General features: G+C 39.3%; 1 protein-coding gene across 2 annotated transcripts; it reads right to left on the minus strand.

Annotated features, from left to right (window-relative positions):
* Positions 1–2,448: 2,448 nt before the first annotated feature.
* Positions 2,449–21,616, minus strand: FGFR1OP2 (FGFR1 oncogene partner 2). 2 transcript variants are annotated; one of them, XM_077826231.1, is made up of 6 exons: positions 21,453–21,616; positions 16,713–16,849; positions 15,450–15,567; positions 13,926–14,068; positions 8,384–8,497; positions 2,449–5,188 (listed from the first exon to the last, which is right to left on the minus strand). In XM_077826231.1, the coding sequence occupies exons 1-6, from the start codon at positions 21,454–21,456 to the stop codon at positions 5,051–5,053; spliced, it is 654 nt and encodes a 217-aa protein (XP_077682357.1). In that variant the 5' UTR covers positions 21,457–21,616; the 3' UTR covers positions 2,449–5,050. The 2 variants fall into 2 exon arrangements, with proteins under 2 accessions (XP_077682357.1, XP_077682365.1); XM_077826239.1 differs by lacking the exon at positions 21,453–21,616 and adding an exon at positions 17,010–17,697.
* Between the last annotated feature and the right edge of the window lie 30 nt (positions 21,617–21,646).

The following is a 21,646-nucleotide window of genomic DNA, read 5'->3' on the forward strand; positions in this document are numbered from 1 at the left end:
TTCTCCATGGAGTATGCGGTGTGTCAATTTAATGTGCAATGATCACTATAATTCACATCAGTTTCTAAAGCACACTAAGAACTTTATAAATGTCAGCCCCTGCGAACAGTACTGACTATGGTGGGGATGGTTGTGTTCAGGGCCCTTTGCCTGGGGAATTGTTCCAGAATCTGTTTTTATTCAAGAATCTTCTTAGCTCTTATAGCTGCTGGGCTCATGCTGAAAGCATGAGCAGAATGTAAATTCAACTAGTGTGTACAGTCAACCTGAACCAAAAGCTCAAACATGAACTAGCTTATTTTTCCTTTTTAAAATGGCTAAGTGACAGGTTTCAGAACTATTTTTAATGCATTTTCAAAAAACCATGTAGCTAGCTAGTTCCCCACCTTATGCAGCTCTCAGGCCCTCCAATTTCCCATTACTACCCCTAATGCATATAGGTATTAATACAAAATCTAAAATCTAGAGAAGACAATGTGGAGACAGCATGAGATTGAAACTAAAGAGAGGATACTGTACTGACCAACTCCATATTTAGTTCAGTAAAACCCTCAAGTTCTAAAACTGCTTGAAATAAGTTTTAAAACTTAAATCCAGTAAGGGACATGGTCAGAATTAGGGCTGTTAAGCAATTAAAAAAATTGTGAATAATTGCACTGTTAATAAAACACCATTTAAATGTTTTTGGATGTTTTCTACATTTTCAAATATATTGATTTCAATTACAACAGTGTAATTGTGTACAGTGCTCACTTTATATTTTTGATTACAAATATTTGTACTGTAAAGTATTTTTCAATTCACCTAATACAAGTAAGGCAGTGCAATCTCTTTATCATGAAAGTTGAACTTACAAACGTAGAATTATGTACCAAAACCAGCATTCAAATATTTGCTGTCTACAAGTCCACTCTGTTGTCCTCCTTGTTCAGTCAATTGCTCATACAGACAAGTTTATTTACATTTGCAGAAGATAATGCTGCCCACTCCTTGTTTACAATGTCACCTGAAAGTGAGAACAGGTGTTCACATGGTACTGTTGTAGCCAGTGTCACAAGATATATGCCAAATGCTTTATGCTTCAACCACAATTCCAGAGGGCATGTCCCCCTGCTGATGATGGGTTCTGCCTGATAACAATCCAAAGCAGTGAGGCCTGATGCATATCCATTTTCATCATCTGAGTCAGATGCCACCAGCAGAAAGTTGATTTTCTTTTTTGGAGGTTCTGGTTCTGTAGCTCCCACATTAGTGTGTTGCTCTTAAGACATCTGAAAATGTGTTCTACGCTTTGTCCCTCTCAGACTTTGGAAGGCACTTCAGCTTCTTAAACTTTGGGTTGAGTACAGTAGCTATCTTAAATCTCACTGCAGATTTGACAAAATGCAAAGAAGGTACCAATGTAAGTGTTCTTAAAATGAACATGTGCTGGGTCATCATCCAAGGCTGCTATACCATGAAATATATAGCAGAATGTGGGTAAAACAGAGCAGGAGACCTACAATTCTCCCCCAGGGAGTTCAGTCACCAATTATTTAATGAACTTTTTTAATGTGTCATCAGCATGGAAGCATGACCTTTAGAATGGTGGCCAAAGCATGAAGGGACATGAATTTTTAGCATATCTAGCACATAAATACCTTGCAACTGTGGCTACAAAAGTGCTATGCAAATACCTGCTCACTTTCAGCTGACATAAATAAGAAGCAGGTAGCATTATCTCCTATAAATAAACTTGTTTCTGTTAGTGAGTGGCTGAAGAAGGAGGACTGGTTGGACTTGTCAGCTCTAAAGTTTTACATTGTTTTTGACTGCAGTTATGTAACTTATGAGGTGAACTGAAAAATACTATTTCATCTATCATTTTTACAAGTGAAAATATTTGTAAAAGTGAGTACTGTACACTTGTTATTGAAATCAATACTTGAAAATGTAAAAAAATCCAAAATTTAAGTGATTAAAACTGAGTAATTTTTTAATCATGAGTTAACTATAATTAAACAGCCCTCATAATCACCCAACTTTCTATTAAATGTGAGTTAATATTCATAGAAGTAGCAGCCTGAATGTGGATGTAAATTTTTTTTAAACCCTGAAGGAAAGTCAGATTTTAGCAAAGTTTTCAAAATTTAAGAAAAGAGATTTTTGTAAAGTGTTCTGTATTAGCAAACTGTAATACTTGGTTTGAAAGCTGCATGACAACCTGTAAAAGTAACTAGGCTGTTACTTGTCCAAACTGATCCAGAGAATAAGTGAAAAGTACATTTGATTTTCAAATTTTAGTTTCTTGTCACTTTACAAGAAAACCTGCCTCCTTAACATTTAACGGAGGTTGAGTGAAGGCCACGACACCACTAATTGGGCATCTTTTCTATAAATATAAAACACTAAGCAAACTAATTCTTGAATGGTACATTTTGCGAATATTGCTTTAATCATTAAGCCATCTCAATTTTCAGTCATCTTTATTCATAAAATAAGTTTACTGTACAATACACATTCCCAGCCATATCTTCACTTCAAGCATCTGCATTACAAAAATAGTGGGTATGTGATGGAAAGTAGTCACTCCACACAATGTGAAATGTATTTAAAACCCTAAAATTGAGTTCATTGTGGGGATGGAGGAAGAGAAATATCAATACATGTAGGTGAAGACTAGGACTAGATAAATTAAAATCACATTTTGTATTTACAAAGATAAGCACGAATCAAGCATTGTTTCATAATAGAGCAACCTTAAGGAATTGCCATAGACTAACAGCTTCCTCTGTTATATAAGCTAGGAAACAACATTTTTTAAAAAAGATATCTTAAAATTTATCTTGAACATGTTGTTGGACACCAGTAATGTCTAAAGGGAAACTCATTTTCTTACAGCTCTCAAATGGAAATAAAATCTTTCTAAGGCTGATACAATAAGGAGGCATTGTATAACACAGTTTTTCCTAAGTTCCTAAACCAAAAGATAGGATGCTGATTTTGTAATCACTGTTAAGAAACAGAACTAGTTATCTTTTCAATAATTTTTATGAACTTATTTTGTAAAAAGCAAGATTCCTTGGAAAGTTTGGAGAACTTCATGCAGTTGTCTGTTCTCATCATTACAATGCCTTTTATTACTTCCATAGGAGCAGTTCAGTCATTCCAATGATTAACTTGCATTTGTCTTCACCAAGCAAGTTCATACAGATTAAGTCAAATATTAAAAGTAATTAATCTTTTGCTTCCAAGGAGGGGAAAAGTTACTATGTGAACTATAGCGGGAATTAATAGCATTACTCTGCCAATCGTTCAATCATTAACTTTATTAACCCAAGTTTTTCCACAGGCTGATAATTCAGTCTTAGACATTTATACCATGCTAGGTTTTAGCCTACAAGGGTCAAGAGTTGTTTTTTTTTTAAATTTGGAAGAAAAAAATTGGTTTACATTTACACTATTTAACTAATCTGATTTATCAAATGCAGCTTGAGTAGCAGAGTTTGATAGGATTCAAACAACTTTCGCTTTGTGAAAGTTTGAGCTGCCAAAGTGTTCAGATTTGGCTAGTGTTTGTGTGTATAGTTTTTTGGTGAAGGCTTTTACTATACATATTTGAAGATTCACTTTAAGTTATGAATTTTTTTACATGCCAGACAAAAAAATATGCAAAGGAAGCCACACATCAACTGAGGGTTTTCTCCTCCTTTTCTTATTCAGAAAAACAAATTGACAAATTCAGTCAAAAAGGACAAAAGCAATGCAACAGTTATTTCCTCAGCTTTTCACTTCACACCTACATATTGCAGCACATGTAGCCCATCTAGTTGGATTCTAGCCGTTTAATTGGGAAGTGCCAACTTTTCATTTCTGCATTTGCCTCAGGACTCAAAGAATTAGCTCCTTTTTGCTCAGTTAAGCATGCTAAAAGCACAACTCAATCTATAAACAGAGTTGCAGTTGAAGCAAACTTTAAAAACATTTTTGGGACTCATGAAAGTGAGGGATTAATAGCACTATTAGAGCCTGCCAGAGTGCCAACTTCCTCAAATGGTTCTTTCAGTAAACCCTATTTCAGCTATTTTAGTTTGGGTGTCTCACAACTGCAGCTTCCCAATTCGTGATGAACAAACATCCAATTACAGACTAGAAACAGACCAACCTAGTCCTCTAGTTTTGAAACAAAAGCCTGAACCCCTTTCCTTTTCTAAAGGTGACTGGCTACACCAAGAAACTGAGCAAGATGGAAGCAGCTCTTTTAATGTTACTGAAACAATTTAAAAATAGATTCAGTATCTACAACATATTTTTAATAGTATTTAGAACTGCACATACATATGAGCAGAACATATTGTGGATACTTGCAGAAAGTACCTTCTAATATTAAATATAGTTATTTACAAGTTAGTTTACTGCTGAGTGTTGATAAAGATTAACAGCATGAGGAATAACAAGACCTGTCATTTTAAATTTGCTATTTCCTAATTGTCATACCCAATGCAAGTGATCATATTTTGAACTGGGATTCTTCAGGAGGTCTGTGTTTCCAGACTTCAACCAGGAATTGGATTAGGCCCTTAGTATTACCAATTCCTGTTGTGAAATATAGTTTTGACTATGTTTAAAATTTGTTTTAAAAAAAAAAAAAAAGACAGCAACATGGATAGTACATAAGGTCTACCTGTTACTTTAACTACTCTTGGCCAAGGAGACTGATTTCAAGTGTCAGGTTATTTAGGCAGGTGTCTTTTTTATGATCAGTAGCTTATACACATTTTCTGTATGTGAATGTTTAGCTTGTCATTTGTTTTGAATGGATTAATACAAAATCTCCAATTCCACAACTGCAGTGAGAAGCAATTTCCTACAAGAGTTAGGTCTATGGCAATCAACTAATCTGGTACTAAAAACCTTGATATACTGTACACTGTATAAAGCATTAACCTGAAATCTGATTTAAGATACAGGAGCTTTCTGGTGCCCTATTCAGTAACAAATGCTTGACAAGTGAACCCTGATACCCTAAGCTGTTAAATGTGCAACGAAGTTTGACGACTTCACAGAATCTTCAGCTCTTCCTGAGGCTCAGATCACTGCTCGTTACTAATGCTGACAGAGATGTACTCTCCGATACATCTTCTTTCTTGAGATTCAGGAATGATTCTCTAGTGATCTGAAGGATTTCCCTCAGGCCTTTGTTTTCTTGCTAGAAGATGCCAAAATAAAAAAAGAGACACTTAAAATAATTCCAGGTGGAAATCAGGACAAAGAAAATGAAAATAAGACCGATTTGGGGAGATTAATTGTTTGGAACGGAAGAGGAAGAAAGTTTTACATTAATCTGTGATTTAAGAGTGAGGGAGTATTTAGGAGTTATTTTTTTTTTTGTACTGAACAGATATCTTCAGCATCAAGAAGAGCGCTCAAAGGAAGAGGATAGCTTAAGTTTAAACTTTTTTTTTTAAACAAAGTTAAGATTTCCCCCCTCCATGGGAAAACACTTATTTAAAACATTTCTCTGTGGCAAAGCATTGTGTAATCACATAACCAGAAAGCTACATTGCCTACCTCAAACATTCAAAAAGCGATCCCCAAATTTTTTTTTTTTTAAATGGTTTTTAAGACAAAACACATGCATGTGGGTTGGAGGTTATTTACCTTCTGGTTTCTGAACCTTCAGCATACATTCTCGTCACATTTTTAAAGCTTTTGTCTAAAACATGAGGGCTAAAAATTTAACTGTTTAAAAATGAAAGCTGAAACTCTCAATCATTTCCCTAGGAGCTGGAATTTTACATAAAACATCCTATTGCAGGACTCATGGAAAAAAATTGCAAGAGTTGGACAGAGCAAAACTGACTAATCTTATTGTCCAAATAGAGTATAATGCAAACAGGAGCATAAAAATAAATTAGATCAAGCTAATTCAATAGCATATTACATTTTGATAATTTTGTCATGAGACGAGGTTGTTTTGGGTTGCAATAATGTGATGGGAACAACAGGATTGGAAAATTTACATAGAACAGAAGCTGAGACTGAAAACAAAGAATGCAGAGCATCCTCTACCATGCAGGACTAAAATGGCAATAAGAGTAGAGAAAAGATTGAACTTTCTTCTTCAAAATTACTGGCTTTGCAGACTTCATGGTTAGTGCTGATGAATGTTGAAAATAGTTGTTTGAATGGTTCATATGAATCCTTAATTAAGCTGAATAGCATAGCATTCTGTAAAGGGCACAAGGAAGTGCCACTGGTAAGGCTCTCTCTATTGTTGCAGAGAATATAGCATCTAAGGAGACATATTAGAAGTCAAAGTAGACAACTGGAGCAAAGGAAAGTATTTGGACGATTGTCTCTCAGAATCTAGTGAGTGCCCAGGACTGATGTGAGAGGAACCCACCCCTTTATGCTCTGGATCCCTTGGGTGTGTTAAGCTTCTGGAGCCTCAGTGGAGTTCAGCCACTGCCCCAATCTCAGGGCATCTCTCTTCTAACTGGCACCCCTTCTGAGTGTGAACCCACTATCCAGCCACCTAGCCCTTCTTAGCTCAGCACTGACTCCCCTGCACTTAAACCTACCCCTTTCCCAGAACGCCACCCAAAAGGTGTGAAGCCTCCAGTTTACAGTGCAGCAGTTGTGATGCATACACACTTACAGTTTACACTTTGTACAGTCTAACACAGCGGTGGGCAATAATTTTCGCAGGAGGGCCACTCCACTAATTTTGGTAAGTCATCACGGGCTTCACATTTCTAATATATTAATGGAGGGAGTGCAGGGTCTGGGAGGGAGTTTGGGTGCAGGAGGGAGTCCGGACTGGTGCAGAGTGTTGGGGTGCAGGGTCTGGGAGGGAGTTCGGGTGCAGGAGGGGGTTCTGACCTGGGGCCAGGGGGTACAAGGTGTGGGCTCTGGCCGGGAGGCACTTACTACAGCTGGCTCCCGGCTAGCAGCGCAGCAAGACTCAGGCAGGCTGCCTGCATGCCAAGGCCCCACGCCACTCCTGGAAGCGGCTGCGTCTGGTTGCTGCTGGCACATCTCTGTGCACTGCCTGTGCCCACAAGCACCACCCCCGCAGCTCCCATTGGTCGGTTTCCCATTGGCATGGGACCATGGTAGGCAGCCAGCCTGCCTGCGCTCCCCATTGCACCGTGGGACTTTTAACAGCCCAGACTCTGAGATCATGAGGGGGCAGAGGAGGCCAGGCAGAAATGTTAGTCAGGGCAGGCTGGACAGAATGGGTTGGATCCGGGCTGTATTTTGCCCACCCTTTGTCTAATACCTTTATGCTCTTTCATACTTAATACTGTAAAGCACAGGAGAAACTAGACCACAGGAAACAATAAAACATCTTAACCACAATATCCCTCATTTGCTCACCCTTCTGTTTGAAGTGGTTGAAGAATAATCTGTGTTCTGAAGGTGGGCAGGATATCCCCTGCCGCATGCATGCTGTCACAAGGGAAGTGAGCTCTCCCTCAGACTGCAGAAGACAGCCCCCATGCAGAGACCAGCCTCTGCTCTTTTAAAACCTTCACCATCTGTCAGGTGACACTCAAGCCAGCTTCCCTATATGAGCACAAAGTCACCTCCCATCTGCTAAACCAGTTCTTCAGGGCAGGGACCAGTCTCCTCCAGAGTGACTAGATTTCCAGTGATTGAGTACTTGAGACAACTACCCTCTATTGTTGTTTTGCCACCAGACTTTGGAATTTGCAACCCTACATGGAGGCAGACAGACCACAGAGAAAGCAAAAGGCCGCATTTTCAAAATAGAGAGTTTGCAGCCTGACACAAATATAGGCTTCATAATCTCACACAAGTCGTAAACTGAACAGGCATATTCCCAATTCATCACACCAGGATAGCAACAACTAATTTTCACAGTGGTCGAGTAGTGCAACTAGAAGAATAGGAAAAGGAAAAAAAAAAATAAATAAAAAAGCAAGGAAAAGGAAGTGTATTAAAGGCTAAATCCACTGACTTAAAAGCTGAGCATGGTCCCAATGCACTCAATTAAGCCTAGACATAATATGTAGATACAGTAGTATATAGCCCAGTTCTCACAAAAACCACTTATTTCAGCAACACTGCACTTCAAGTACTTGCTTCTGACACCATGACTAAAAGCGGATACAGAGAGGAGGTGGGCCAAGCAAAATAATTAAAAAATAGATATATAATAGGTGGTCAAATAAAGAGACCGCTTTAAGTTTGAGCAAACGCTTGTAATGTTGAGCAAGAGAGCATTTCAAAGCTAGAAAGTTCCTCTGCTTTACAAATACATGCTATATTGTAATTTTATTTCAAAATGTGATAACACTTGCCTCAGGGCATTTAGTGGTGAGAGTGGGAAGAGAAAACCTAGTTGCTGCCTTAGCTTCTTTGATTTAATACTTACTTCAAGCTGAAAAATACGCTCCTGCTCTTTGCAACCCTGCTGCTCGTCAATTTCAATGGCTCTTCTCATTACTGCTGCCATTTCTGTAATTTGGTCCACATGCACTTGTAGCTCCTAAACCATAAGTGAAATAAAAAGCTTTACCAATATATTCTTTCCTGCGTTAATAAAAGTGAGCATTAACTTCATTTTAACTACTGTGCCAGTTATCAGAAGTTTGATTTCTACAATAATTTAGATCTGGCAGTAAAAAAAGCCCCACAACGTTCCAACATTAACTAATATTACTGTGACACAATTGATTCAGTAAACTTTTAAAAGAAGGAAGTCATCTTAGCAGCAAAAGGCTTCTTCAGTTTCATGCTTTTGGAAGTCTGGATCAAGCTTGCTACAGTATCAGCAAAACTGACCACATAATCCCTACAGCAGTAATAATAATTTCTTTGCTCTTGTTCATCCCTGACAGTCCTTGCAACATATCTACTACTTCACTCTGTTTTAAGAGTGATCCCTATTCCATCTCTTTTTGTGGGATGGTCCCGACAACTTCTAGTTTTTGCGAGATGTCCCTTACCTATGTTTGCACTTTAATCAACCTTTGTTATCTTGCCTGCCCACTAAAGGACACATCTGTTCTTTGGTCAAAATTTTCTATTTTACACCTCACCTGGAAGATTAGTCCCCCATTGTCATCTTCCCCAACCATGCTGGGGAATTAATTCTACACCAAGCCAGAGGAAAGTATGTCACCCATATCACCTCCACCATTTTCTGCACGTATTGATTCTGATATAGATGTATTCCATTTAAACTCTGCTTTGCTTAGTATATCTGATTACATCAAAATAGTATGGCTACACTAAAATCATTCAAGAGCATCTGAAAGCCAAATATTAGTTAAAGCAAGCTCAAACGATTCCCCAAAACAAAGGAATTCCTTGGATATCCAGGAGAGTTTATATTAAAATAAAGTTGAAATCAAAAGCTTTGTAACTATTTAAAAAGTTGAAATAATGTTTAGGCTTTAATAAGAAAGTTACAAAGTTAATTCCATCTTTAGCTTGCCCCATTGTGCCTACGTATTGCAGAGGCTTGAAAAAGCCCATGATCTTGCTAAATATGCCTGATCTTCAGGCCATCTGCTACAAGAGATTTGGAATTTTCTTTCTTTTGTCACAACCATAATATTCTTCTATTATTTACTATTTTCAAAAAGGTAAAGTAAAACTAAATAAGATCTGGAAAAAAAAAAAAACCACCCAATTTTAAAATGTACATTCTGATTTGCTGCCAACTGCCTCCTCTCCAGTCCATAATTAAGTGCTTCATGGACACATTGAGATGCACTGATGAGGAGGAGTCCTTCAGGGTTGTTAAAAGGACAATTTCTATCTCCAATATAGACTCATTACAAGGTTACTATGGATGTAGACTGTAATTTTAAAGTATTACAAAAAAGTTAAAAGGTGTGCAGTAACCAGTGTTTGAGTTGCAATAACTTCGTTGTTTGAAGTATTTGGTTGTTTTAAAAGTTACCATATGGCACTAGGCCACAGAAAGGATCACGTGCCTGCAAAAGATTTTTTTTTTTTTAAAATGGTCAAACCAGTTTTTAGGAAGTTTAAGATTAAACTGTTCATAGCAGGAAACTGCATAACAAGTTTAAGTTCAGAGCATATTTCTACACCATACTTAGACCAGTTTTGGCTACTTAACACCGTACAAATATTTTTCTGGTATATATGATACTGGTATAAATATTTTCAAATTTGTTTGAAAAAAATTCAGTTGCAGAAAACAATGTGGAAAACGTCAGTAGACAAGTGCCAACAGTTGCCACTTGGTAGAACAGTGTTCACTGGTAAAGCAAGATTAATTCCTTGGACACCAAATTTGGAGTAATTATATTCTTAATGCCCATAAGAGAGAGAAGCTTTTAGACTGCACTTCAAGATTACCTAACATTACTGACTATATAGACTAGAAAGAAGTGCAAATGATGAAATTCCAGGTATCTAGACACATTAAAGTCTCCCCACAGACATACTAAATGGGATTGAGTTGGACTAAAGAGATCGAGAGGGCCCTGAAATTTCTCTGCTAAAATAATATTTTCCCCAAACAAAACACTCTTGGGATAAATCAGGAGGAGATATTTTGTTTCCTTGCTTAGGACTTAAACTGTTACTGAAACAAATGCAGCTTCTTTGAATGCTTCATCTGTACACTTTTCTAGAAGCATAAACTCACTTTATACAGTATAGACCCATTTACGCGCGGATGTCAAGAGTCAAGCCGTCATGACCGCGTGTTAATGAACCGCGGGTTAAGCGGGCCATGCTGAAAAAAGTGTTTATGATTCACTTAGAAAAAAAAAAATGCGAGCCAGAAAGAGCAGAAAATAATGGCGTTTTTTTCCTCTCTTATGAAGTCTGTCATTCGCTGCAGATGAATGATTTAGATATTTTCCGCATTTGGCTCCTCCATAAATCTTACAACAGTTTCTACAGCACTAAGGGCTTCTGTGGGCGAAATTCTGACCTTTTCAATGACGTCCTCGTTGTCGTTGTCATTGTCATTTAGGCCTGAGTTACTAGAATTCTCGCCATAACTTTTGCGGTCCAATGTAGCCTCGCAGCCTGTTAAAATTTCTTCCTCAGACAGAAATTCTGAAGTCAGGCAATCTTCATCCATGTCCAGTCACTCGGTAATGATTTCCGGCAACGTATCCAAACTAAAATCTTTTATCATTTGAAAAAGAAGTTTACCTTTATCCTCTTTTGTCTGCGTGTGTGTTCGTAGGATGTCTTCTTCCAAAAATCCTTCAAAGTCTGGCCCTGAATCAGCGCCACTGCTGGAGTTTTCCGAGTCTGAGCCGTCTTTGACGGACAAGGCATCACCGAGAGCCTTCATCCAGCAGTTCTCAATGGACTTTTGTTTTACTCCGTCCCAAGCTTTTTTAACTCAATACATAATTTCCTTCATGTTTAACTGTTTCAGGAATTCGGAAATGCCTGAAGACGTGCATGATACGATTGCCAAAATCAGCTCCCGTCGATAATTGTTTTTAAAATTCTGAATAATGCCCTGGTCTAAAGGTTGAATTTTTGATGTTGTGTTGAATGGTAGGTATAGCCCTCGAATTTTTCCATTGCTCGATACCAGTGATTTGGCTGGAGGATGGGTTGGACAACTGTAAAGTAGCAGAAGTGCTTTGGCTTCGAGTTTCTTCGACAGCAGATGCCTACGAGCAGCTGGAACAAAGCTGTTGTGGAACCAGTCGTCGAAAATGTGTCTCGCCATCCAAGCATTTTTGTTGTTAGCATGTATTACTGGCAGTTTGGCTCTATTGAGGTGATTAAACCAGCAAGGGTTATGAAAGCAGCCAATGAGAAGAGAGGCAAGCTTATGGCTGCCAGTCTTATTACTACAAAAAAGAAGAGTCACACAATCTTTTTAAATCCAGCTGTTTTCTGTGTCTTGTAATTAAAGGCTAACGTCTTATCAGGTAGCAGTTTTGCAAATAAAGCTGTTTCATCACAATTATAAAGTTGTTCTTCGTGGTAGTCTTAAAATCTATTTTACAAAATGAACTTGGCAGGAAATGCGTTCGCGGCCGATTCATCAGCTGATCGGCTTTCTCAAGAAATCGATACCTGCGCTATGCCATGACGCTTTTTAAAATGACTTATACATTTCTACATCATATTTAGAATGGCTTGGAATGATTCATCCCCCGTTAAATTTCCAAATTTTGTAGCTTGGGCTTGAAGAACTGGCCCACTTAGCAGCATTCCTTTCAGCCTTTCCTGAGCAAACCACGTGCACATGGCTTTGTCTATTGTGGGTTTTGCTGAATAGCATACATGTTTTCGCTTAAGCCCCGCAGCAGAATCAGTATTTTGTACAAAGCCATTCAGTTTAGATTAGGTTTTTTGCCATCCTCAGAGAGAGTATATTCTGCAATCCCAACATCTTTTGAAACTTTGGCTTGGGTTTCTCCGCTATTTACTCCATCTATTGCAGCTAGCTTTTCTTCTACAGTGTAGGAATGCTGATGCTTGCCCTCTGCCATTATATCAGGCCTACGGTTAAAATTTTCTAATGTAGTATATAAATTACTATATATCATCTCTCTCTCTAGCGTGACAATGACTAAGCGTGCATGATACGTCTATACCAATATCAGTAAAGACGTACAACATGTTTCCGCTCCGCACTTCCTGTTGATTTCTATGTCAGTGAGCTAGTGAGCAAATCTGTAGTGCTACATAGCAAGTTCCTGTACCACATGTTAACGAGTCTCGTGTGTTAAATAGGTAGCACTGGGAGGCATGGCGCTACTGCGCTTTAAGCGGATTTGCGTGTAAACGGGTCTGTACTGTAGTACCTACATTTTTTTTTAAACTCCTATTGTATCTATCAGTGTACGTTCTATTTGAAGTTCTCTCCTCTATAGAGGGAGTTTTTCCGATTTTTAACCCAAAAGGTTAACAGGAAGCTCCAAGTCGAAGTGAACTGAGGGATATCCCACTGTTTTATTCTCAGCGTTTATCTGTGAAGTTACTTCTGGTACCTAACAATGCTTATTATTCTATTACCTGTATGTAAAAATCTATTTCAATAGCCCTTCTAATGAAATAGTTCACTGTAACAATTGCAGTACTTTTCATTAACTGTTTATTGTGCCATGTTACAAAAGGTACAATTTAAATACATGTGTTAATTACTTAAAAAAGATGAATTGAACACTGTCACCTTCTGGCAAAGCCTATTAAAAAAGTGAAGAACCAAAATAATATGGGTCAGCCTTAACTAGGAGCTGAATACCCTCACACACACACGCCACTGATGACAGGTTAGAAACACACTGGTTTTTAGTAACCCTTTACTCTCCTAGTTTTCCAGGATCATCACAAGCAGCTCACCCAGTATGGACAACTTCCAGATCCACTCAGACATCCTACAATGCACTGGTTACTCCATAGCATCTCTGATTAGTGCTGAAACAGGAAGCCTGCCTGAAGGGGTGGGAGAAGAGAAGAAATATAAGCCTGGTTATTCAATATTCAGAAGGTTCTCCCAAGAGTTTTTTCAAAACTAGTTTAATACCTTCAGAAAAGGGGTTGAATATTGAATAAAACAAGGCTTACCTTATTGACCCAGCACTGATCACAGAAGCCATTAAAGTCACAAGTGCATGCTGGAACACTGAGCTGATCTAAATTATTACTGGAGACTATGATAGCCGAAAGTCCAATATGGCATAGCTCCCCGCCCCCCCGGCCCTGGTCTACAAGAGGAAAAAGAGAATTATGGAAACGTAGTAATGAAATGCTCTTAGATAAATACCTAAACACACATCACAAGCATCTAGTAAGACTGATCTGTTCGTCTGAACAAGCTTCCTGTCTATGTTTAAGTAGGCTATCCTATAAAACTTGGGAATTGCTAATGCACTTTCTAATATAAAATGACATTTGCTCAATTATCTTATTATATTGACATGACTAAGTTAGAATTTTTTTTAAAGACTTATTACCTTGGAATGTTGCTCTTTTAACTTTGTTATTATACCTGGATCGTCCTTTTTGCTGGCCATGAGCAGCCTAAACATCTGCTCTCTGTATTTGCTCATTATGAGTTCCAAAGCAGACTGATGTTCTTCAAGAGATGTACGTAGTTCTACCAAAACAATGTAAAAACTGCTTCAAGACATGCATGCAAAAATACTTCATTTGAGAAAACTAATCTAAGCTCTTAGACAGCACCAAACAAAGTTTGCATAGCGCTTGCGCTGAGAAGTTCTCCCACAGACAGAACCAGGGGACCTATGAAGTCCCTTTATGCTGCTCCAGCCCTTTTATCTGAAGTAAAGTGGCCAGAGAAAAGGGTGAGGATCTCGCTCCTAGTGCTCCACTTAAAACACCCAATGCAGAGTCCATCTGAAAGTTAGGCTACTGTTTTGATCTGTAACTTTGCAGAGTTTGTCTGACTTTAAACATGAGAAAAGCTTGTTTTGTTTTGAGAAACAATATTTTGTGATTCTTCAGTATATAGAACCAGCAGTTAATTTCCCCAAAGCTTAGCTTTTCTGCAAAGGCTCAAAGCAATTAACCATTACAAAATTAATAAAGGGAGTGGAATTGTACTTAGGAAGCAGGACTGATCTTTGCGTTTCTAGTGCCCTATGGAAACTTCCTATGTGAGACAAGAAAATGGTGAATATGAATCTGTAAGTGCCCCCTTGTTTAGAGTACCCCAAAACCATCAAGAGTCAAAAGATATTTCATTAGACTAATTTTTTAAAAAGAAGTAGAAGCCTCCCCTGTACATAAATAAGTTATTTTCTTGGCAACAGTAAGATAGATATATTCTGAATAGTAGCAGTGCACAATAGTCAAGTCACAGGATAAATAAGAGCCATAAGACCTATAGAAAACTGCCAGCAAAACTACATTTCAAAAATCTCAAAAGGAAAAGTAGGTTTCAGGAAAAAGGAAAAATAGTATTTCTTTTTGTTCACCATTGTAATAAAGATGCCAAATCTCCAAATGTCGACACAACCAGTGCACATGACTGATTATACTAAAAACAGTAGTCCTCAAACTGTGGGTCGGGACCCCAAAGTGGGTCACAACTCCATTTTCATGGGGTCACCAGGGCTGGCTTAGGCTTGCTGGGGCCAGGGGCTGAAGCCCAAGCCCACCACCTGGCTAGGGCTAGGGCCGAAGCCAAAGCCTGAGGGCTTTAGTCTGGATGGTGGGGCTCAGGTTACAGGCCCCCTGTGTGGGGCTAAATCCCTTGGGCTTCAGCTTTTGTCCTCCTGCCTGGAGCAGTGGGGCTCAGGCTTCAGTCCCCCCTCCTGGGGTTGTATAGTAATTTTTGTTGTCAGAAGGGGGTCATGGGGCAATGAGGTTTGAGAACCCCTATACTACAAGAATTTAAAATTAGAAGAGAACATTCTTAGGGTATGATCCTACATCCATTGAAGTCAATGACAAAACTCCCACTGATTTCGATGGAGCAGGATCAGATTCTTAAAGAACAAAATATTAAGCCTCACCTTTATTTTCCTGTTGCAGTTCTCTGATCTGCCTATTTTCCTGCTGGATACCCATTACTAATGTAGATCGAGGCCGATGTCTTGCTACCTCATTAAGCTCTTGAATTTCTTCTTGGTACTAGTAAAATTAAACAGATTTAAAAAAAAAAAATACTTGTGTAAATGAAGGCAAGGAGGTGTATTAGTACTGACTGACTAGTTTCAAAGTTCGAATCTGACCAATACTAAATAGCCCTTTGGTACATTGCTTATTATTAATTAGCAATCATTTAAAGACCATTAACAAGAGCTAATTTTTAACGAATATTCTTATGTCTGAACATTCTGCTGAACATTATAATTCCCCTGAGAAGCAACATTTACTTCAAAACTTTAAATGTGTTACCTTTATTTATTAACAGGTTTCAGAGTAGCAGCCATGTTAGTCTGTATTTGCAAAAAGAAAAGGAGTACTTGTGGTACCTTAAAGACTAACAAATTTAATGGAGTGTAAGCTTTCGTGATGAAGTGAGCTATAGCTCATGAAAGCTTATGCTCCATTAAATTTGTTAGTCTCTAAGGTGCCACAAGTACTCCTTTTCTTTATTTATTAGTTTTTCTACTTTACTGAGATTGTTAACATGACAGGATGGGTTTCCCAAACATGGACACAACAGAGCCTTTATCACCACTGACCCACCCACACTTAGCAAAACAGTAATATCCATTGGTTAGGTTAACAGCAGAAAGGAAATTGTTACCCACTCAAAATAAGCTGAACAGGCTACTTTGCCACAGAAGAAAATATAAGATGAGATAAGAATACTCATCTAAGAGAAAACAAGAGATTGTTCTTATGTAAGTCTCTATAAATTTTTTTTAAAAAATTAGCGGAGATGTGCAAAATTAAGCAAAAATATTAAGCTACTTTTAAATACTTCGTAGAAGAGCAGCACACAGACACTGAAAGTTCCATAATAAATCATAAAACCCAATCCTACAGACACATGACCATGCTTAATTTTAAGCATGTACATGTTTGTAGGAGGGGGTCATAGTAACTGACGAATAATTTGTTTGTAGAATCATAATTACTAGAGACAAGAGACCTATTGGATCACAGAGTTCATCCCAATCCCCATGAGATCACCAGAAGAGGTATTGAATATTAAACAGATTATGCACTATACTGTAGGAGTCGAAAATATTTAAACCAGTTTTAAATACTGATGTTTCAAGTGTTTTCAAAGTGTTTTTTTGAGTAAACAAAATGGGAAAACAAACCTGCTTCATTGCTTCCACCCGCTTGTTGAGAGCTGTAGTCTGTTCAATAAGAGCTTCTGCTGCGTTGTCATGCTCTCTTAGTCGCTCTACTAGTGCTTTAGCATCAGCTAGGGCTTTCTCAATCGTGCAACTCATTTCTAAAAAAATAGAAGTCATTATTGCCAAGACAAAGACTGTTTATCATACAGCTGTATCACCACCATGTCATACCTCAAAACACATCAAATGTTTTCATTAACTCAGAAGCAGTCAGATACATTCTTTCCCTCATCCCCAAATAAGGAGAAATATCCTCACATTGCAGGAACTATTTTCTCCTGGGGAACAAGGAAACTCTACATCTCTCATGGAACCCTGCGGCCCCCATCTCCTTCATCCACCTTTAATCCCCCAAATTCAAGGCCATGCACCACAGCCAAGAGCTGAAAGGAAATTTTTGCAATTACAAAAAGTTATGTCATATTAACTGAAATTCAAGACACCTATTAAAGGCCATCAAAAATACAGGGATAGCACTTTTCCCCTTTAGCTGTAGTAATCTGGTTGAAGTGTAAATAATTTCCCGACAATCTTAATAATGGAACACTATGTTCAAAGGGCATCCAGAGAGTTCTCTTTTTGAGACCTACATTTATCCCATAAGATTCAGTAAGACAGGGCAGAGATGGAACCATAGGTTGTGCGCTATTCTGAAAGTGGAATAGCTGGAATTTAATATGGAACAAGAAGGGGAACTAGTACAAATGTGTTCAGAGCATAAGGGGAAAGGTGATGCTGGCACCTTCATTTTGGATTATTGTTCTGGCTCATTCCTCCAGAAGGTATTACAGCAATCAATGAGACATGAGGGCCAACTTCTTGCAAAGAAGAATAAGCAGGAAGGATGAAATTCTGGAGGAGCTGAAAAGACAGTGGTGTGACTTGCACATAGCCTTTTTGAAAAGTGCATAGGAAAAAGAGGAAAATCAAGTTATTTGTAAATTTGGTTACTGAAGAGATGGTGGTCTTGAAGCAAAAAAAAAAAAAAAAAAAAAAGGTTGTGTCACTCTCCTCCTTTCAATATATTTTGTGGTCCCAGTGATGTATTTGAGAGGGGGGAAATCTAGAACTGATCCTGAAAGGCTAGGAATAAAGATAAATTTTTATGAATCATGAGAGTTGAGGTGACCACTAACCTGACAAGATGAAATCACCCAGGGAAAATTTAGAGACACAGAATAGATGATTTTTATCTATGTCTAAAAATGACTCCAGTACCACTGCATGGAGTATACTTTCCTCACATCAAAATATGGACTTTTTAACAGTACTGAGTAACACAGCAATTTAGGACACAAAATGAACACACGGAACTCAATTAAAACTTCACAATCTATCATTACAGCCCCTGTGACCAGGCCCACACTATGGCTAAGGTAACAAAACTATATATTCAAATTTGAAAAACGTTCGCCTTATGAGATTTTATACCCTTAGTCTTGGTACTCAGATTATATTTGGTTTTTTATTTGGAGATTTTGATGCAAAGTCTCTTCAGTCATTTTTGAGTTCAGAGTATAGAGGAAAACCCACACATTTTTTCCATAAAAAAAAAAAACCAACAACACAAAACCTGCTCATGCTTTTGAGCAGTAAACAGAGCTACAGTAAAAAGACAGGTTTCAGAGTAACAGCTGTGTCAGTCTGTATTCTCAAAAACAAAAGGAGTACTTGTGGCACCTTAGAGACTAACCAATTTATTTGAGCATAAGCTTTCGTGAGCTACAGCTCATTTCATCGGATGCATACTGTGGAAACTGCAGAAGACATTATATACACAGAGACCATGAAACAATACCTCCTCCCATCCCACTCTCCTGCTGGTAATAGCTTATCTAAAGTGATCACTCTCCTTACAATGTGTATGATAATCAAGTTGGGCCATTTCCAAAAAAAAAAAAAAAAAAAAAAGTCAGTAAGAGTTGGGTGCTTAACTCCCTTAAGCTCCTTTGAAAGATTTTAACTCCCTTTGAAAGCCAAGATTTTAAGCAGATCCTAACAAAGTCCCTACTTCATGACTGATTTTTCTGACAGACTAGTCCAGGGCGTGCTGTTAAGAGGAGGAATGATTCAATGAATCAAACATTTACATGTAAAGCAAAATCATCCCCATTCCTACCCTACTACGATCAGGGGGGGGGGGGGAAATACAAGATAAAAAGAGAGAACAATTTTGATTGCTCAACGGTGTTCCTGCATTTTAAGAATATGCTGCAAATCTTTAATTCTTCAAAGATTTTGATATCTATTTAAGTTACACAGATGTTTTAATTTGATTAATCTGACCAGAGACTCCCTCTCTGCCCTGAATACAACATGTAATATACAAACATGTTTACTTTGGTATTTATGTAAAGGTAGCCAGGTGCCTTTTCAGGGATCCCATTGGTAGAGAATGGAAAATACCTTGTTTATTCAACAAGTAAGCTTCACTTAAAAACTGGCAGGTGCAGGCTGGCTGTAAATGTGTAAATGGCTGTTAACTTTTTCCTGTAAATGTTTGTAGTGTTAAGTCTTTTCTGGTTATCAAGTGCCTCGTTAACAGTTAATCTTGTGGTACCTAGCCAAGTTCTTTAGAACTTTGTGTGTTGCCAGAAACAATCAGATTGATTTGTTTTGTCTTAGTCTGGCGATATAAGGGTTTTTTTAAATGAATATTAATGGCGAGTTGGCTCATATGGTTCCCCCCACCAATCTGTGTTCTTGTTCTTTCTAGGCTAGAACACTTACAACAACACACACAAAGTTTGGCCCCTTCCACACAGGCTGGCAAAACTGATAGAAGCAAGGTTAGCCAGAACCATATTTAGATAGTTTAAAAATTGTTCTTTAATTTATTTTCCAGCCCACTATGAATGGAGCCTCACACTGTACAATAGAAACATTTTTTGCACGTCAGTTTATATTAGAGCTTATATATCATTAACTTGGATTCAACTACACCATTACTGACGCACCTTTCTAGGCAAATAATCAATTTTGCCCTTCCTACATTGCTGTAAAAAAGCCCCTTTGTAGCAGAATCAGCAAGGTTCTGAATTACAGTGAATGACTCAAGAAAGACTGAAATGAAACCACACATCCTGCATAAACATAGCTCTAGGGGACTTCTTGTGCACAGTTGACATTTAGGGGCAAGTCTGGGAGAAATACAGCAACATATGTCCCACCAAAAATAGTGGGAGCCCAGGTGGTGCAGAAGATACTCCCAGTTCTGATGTTAGTGTCTTTGAGTGGGAGATTACTATTATTTACCAGTAGCTGAAAGCCTGTGCTGTAACATGGGAGCAATTTGTAATGCCATGTGTGTAAAACAGCCCAAGATAGTAAAAACTGGACAGTAACAGACTGACAATCCCAGTGAATACTGAACCAGGTTGAGATTCCAAACATAGTGAACTTTGAACATACTTGTAGCTGCTTCTGTTACTTCACACTGACTGTACATTCATTTTAGTTTTCAGAGCGACACACTGAATGACATTCTTGGAACCATGAGCCAGGAACCCACCATACTGGGCACTTGTACAATCATAAAAAAAGGATAATCCCTACACCACAGAGTTTATGAGACTTTCTACTCAGCAGTTTGGACTGTGCTTTGGAAACACCATTTTTAACTTGAGCAGAGATGTGAACAGTCTATCTGCAGATCTTGGAATACATCACTGAATTAATCTATATATCTGGAAGGTTTTCTTGCAACCACTAGGGCTATAAACTTAACACTTACAATCTTAGATTCTGTAACAACTGCAGCTCCCGCTTCCCCCCGGCCCGCCAAGGAAATGCATCTAAATGGCAAATGGATTCAAGCCAGGCCCTTTCACTGATTTCAGAAATGTCAGGGTTAGCACAGAGCAAGAGCAACAGCTCTAACAGCACAGCAATACAGCCACCTACATACTCACTTCCTGTCGTTAACTAATTGCTTTGAATCTTATCAAACTCAGTTGCCTTAAAAACATACTAACCCCCCCCCACACACACACACACACAACCTTCCTGTATCTTTCTGCCTTTCTCCATCTCTGCTAAAACCTCTCAGCCCGGTTTATGCTCTTTAATTTGTCCCCTTTTTGATGACTAGTTTTCTACCACGGAACAGTTTTCCCACACAGAGCTTGGGCAAAGGTTCACAGGCACGCCTGGGAGAGCACCGCACGCAACCTCTCACGTAAAACACAGAGCGAGCAGCATCCCCCCTTCCCCCCCCCGCCCGGGGCATTTATCACACGAATCCCTCTGCGTTTGACAGCGAAATAGTCAAGCGATGCCGCTGCGTGAGCGCCCGCGTTTGGGGCCGCTGCCGTAGGAGAGCTGGGGTCTCGGGCTGCTCAGCCAAGGCGGAGCGCGGGGGGGGGGAGGAGGGAGGCGAGGGTGCTTGGCGAGCACGGCTCCAGCTGCCCCACAGGCGCGTGCCTGACAGGGCTGTTTTGGTGCCGCAGCGTCACGCGCCGGGAGGGACAGGAAGGAGGGCGGCAGCGCCCGATACTGTTACCTCACGACAGCGTCACGTATCGCGATACCAGGGGCGCTCGTGGGTGGATGAGGCCCTCTGTGGCTAACGTTCACCGGGCACGGCCACAGGCGCCCGAACGTCACAATCGCCCCCACCCCTCCCATTCCCACGGCCAGCGCCAGCCCCGCTCCCCGTAACCCTCCTCCGGCGTCCGGGGGGGGAGGGGGTCCCCAACTCACTCATATCCGGTGGCGCCGGCAGAGCGCGGAGGCCGCCGCTTCAAATAGCAGCGAGTGCGGGGGAAGGCGCCAGGCCGAGGAGAGACCCCATGAGGAAGGAGCGCGACGCTCCACAACCACAGCTACCCGCCAGAAAGAAGAGGCTGGAGGGAACAGAAACCAGATATCGCGAGACTTCCAGCCCTATCCACCTG

Source organism: Eretmochelys imbricata, chromosome 1, assembly GCF_965152235.1.
Source record: "Eretmochelys imbricata isolate rEreImb1 chromosome 1, rEreImb1.hap1, whole genome shotgun sequence".
Classification (NCBI taxonomy): domain Eukaryota; kingdom Metazoa; phylum Chordata; order Testudines; family Cheloniidae; genus Eretmochelys; species Eretmochelys imbricata.

Coding starts and splice junctions, on each gene's coding strand:
- FGFR1OP2 (XM_077826231.1), bottom strand. Junction 14,069..15,449: donor ACTGCAACAGGAAAATAAAG/GTGAGGCTTAAT, acceptor TTGTTTTGGTAG/AACTACGTACATCTCTTGAA. Junction 5,189..8,383: donor AGCGTATTTTTCAGCTTGAA/GTAAGTATTAAA, acceptor GGCATCTTCTAG/CAAGAAAACAAAGGCCTGAG.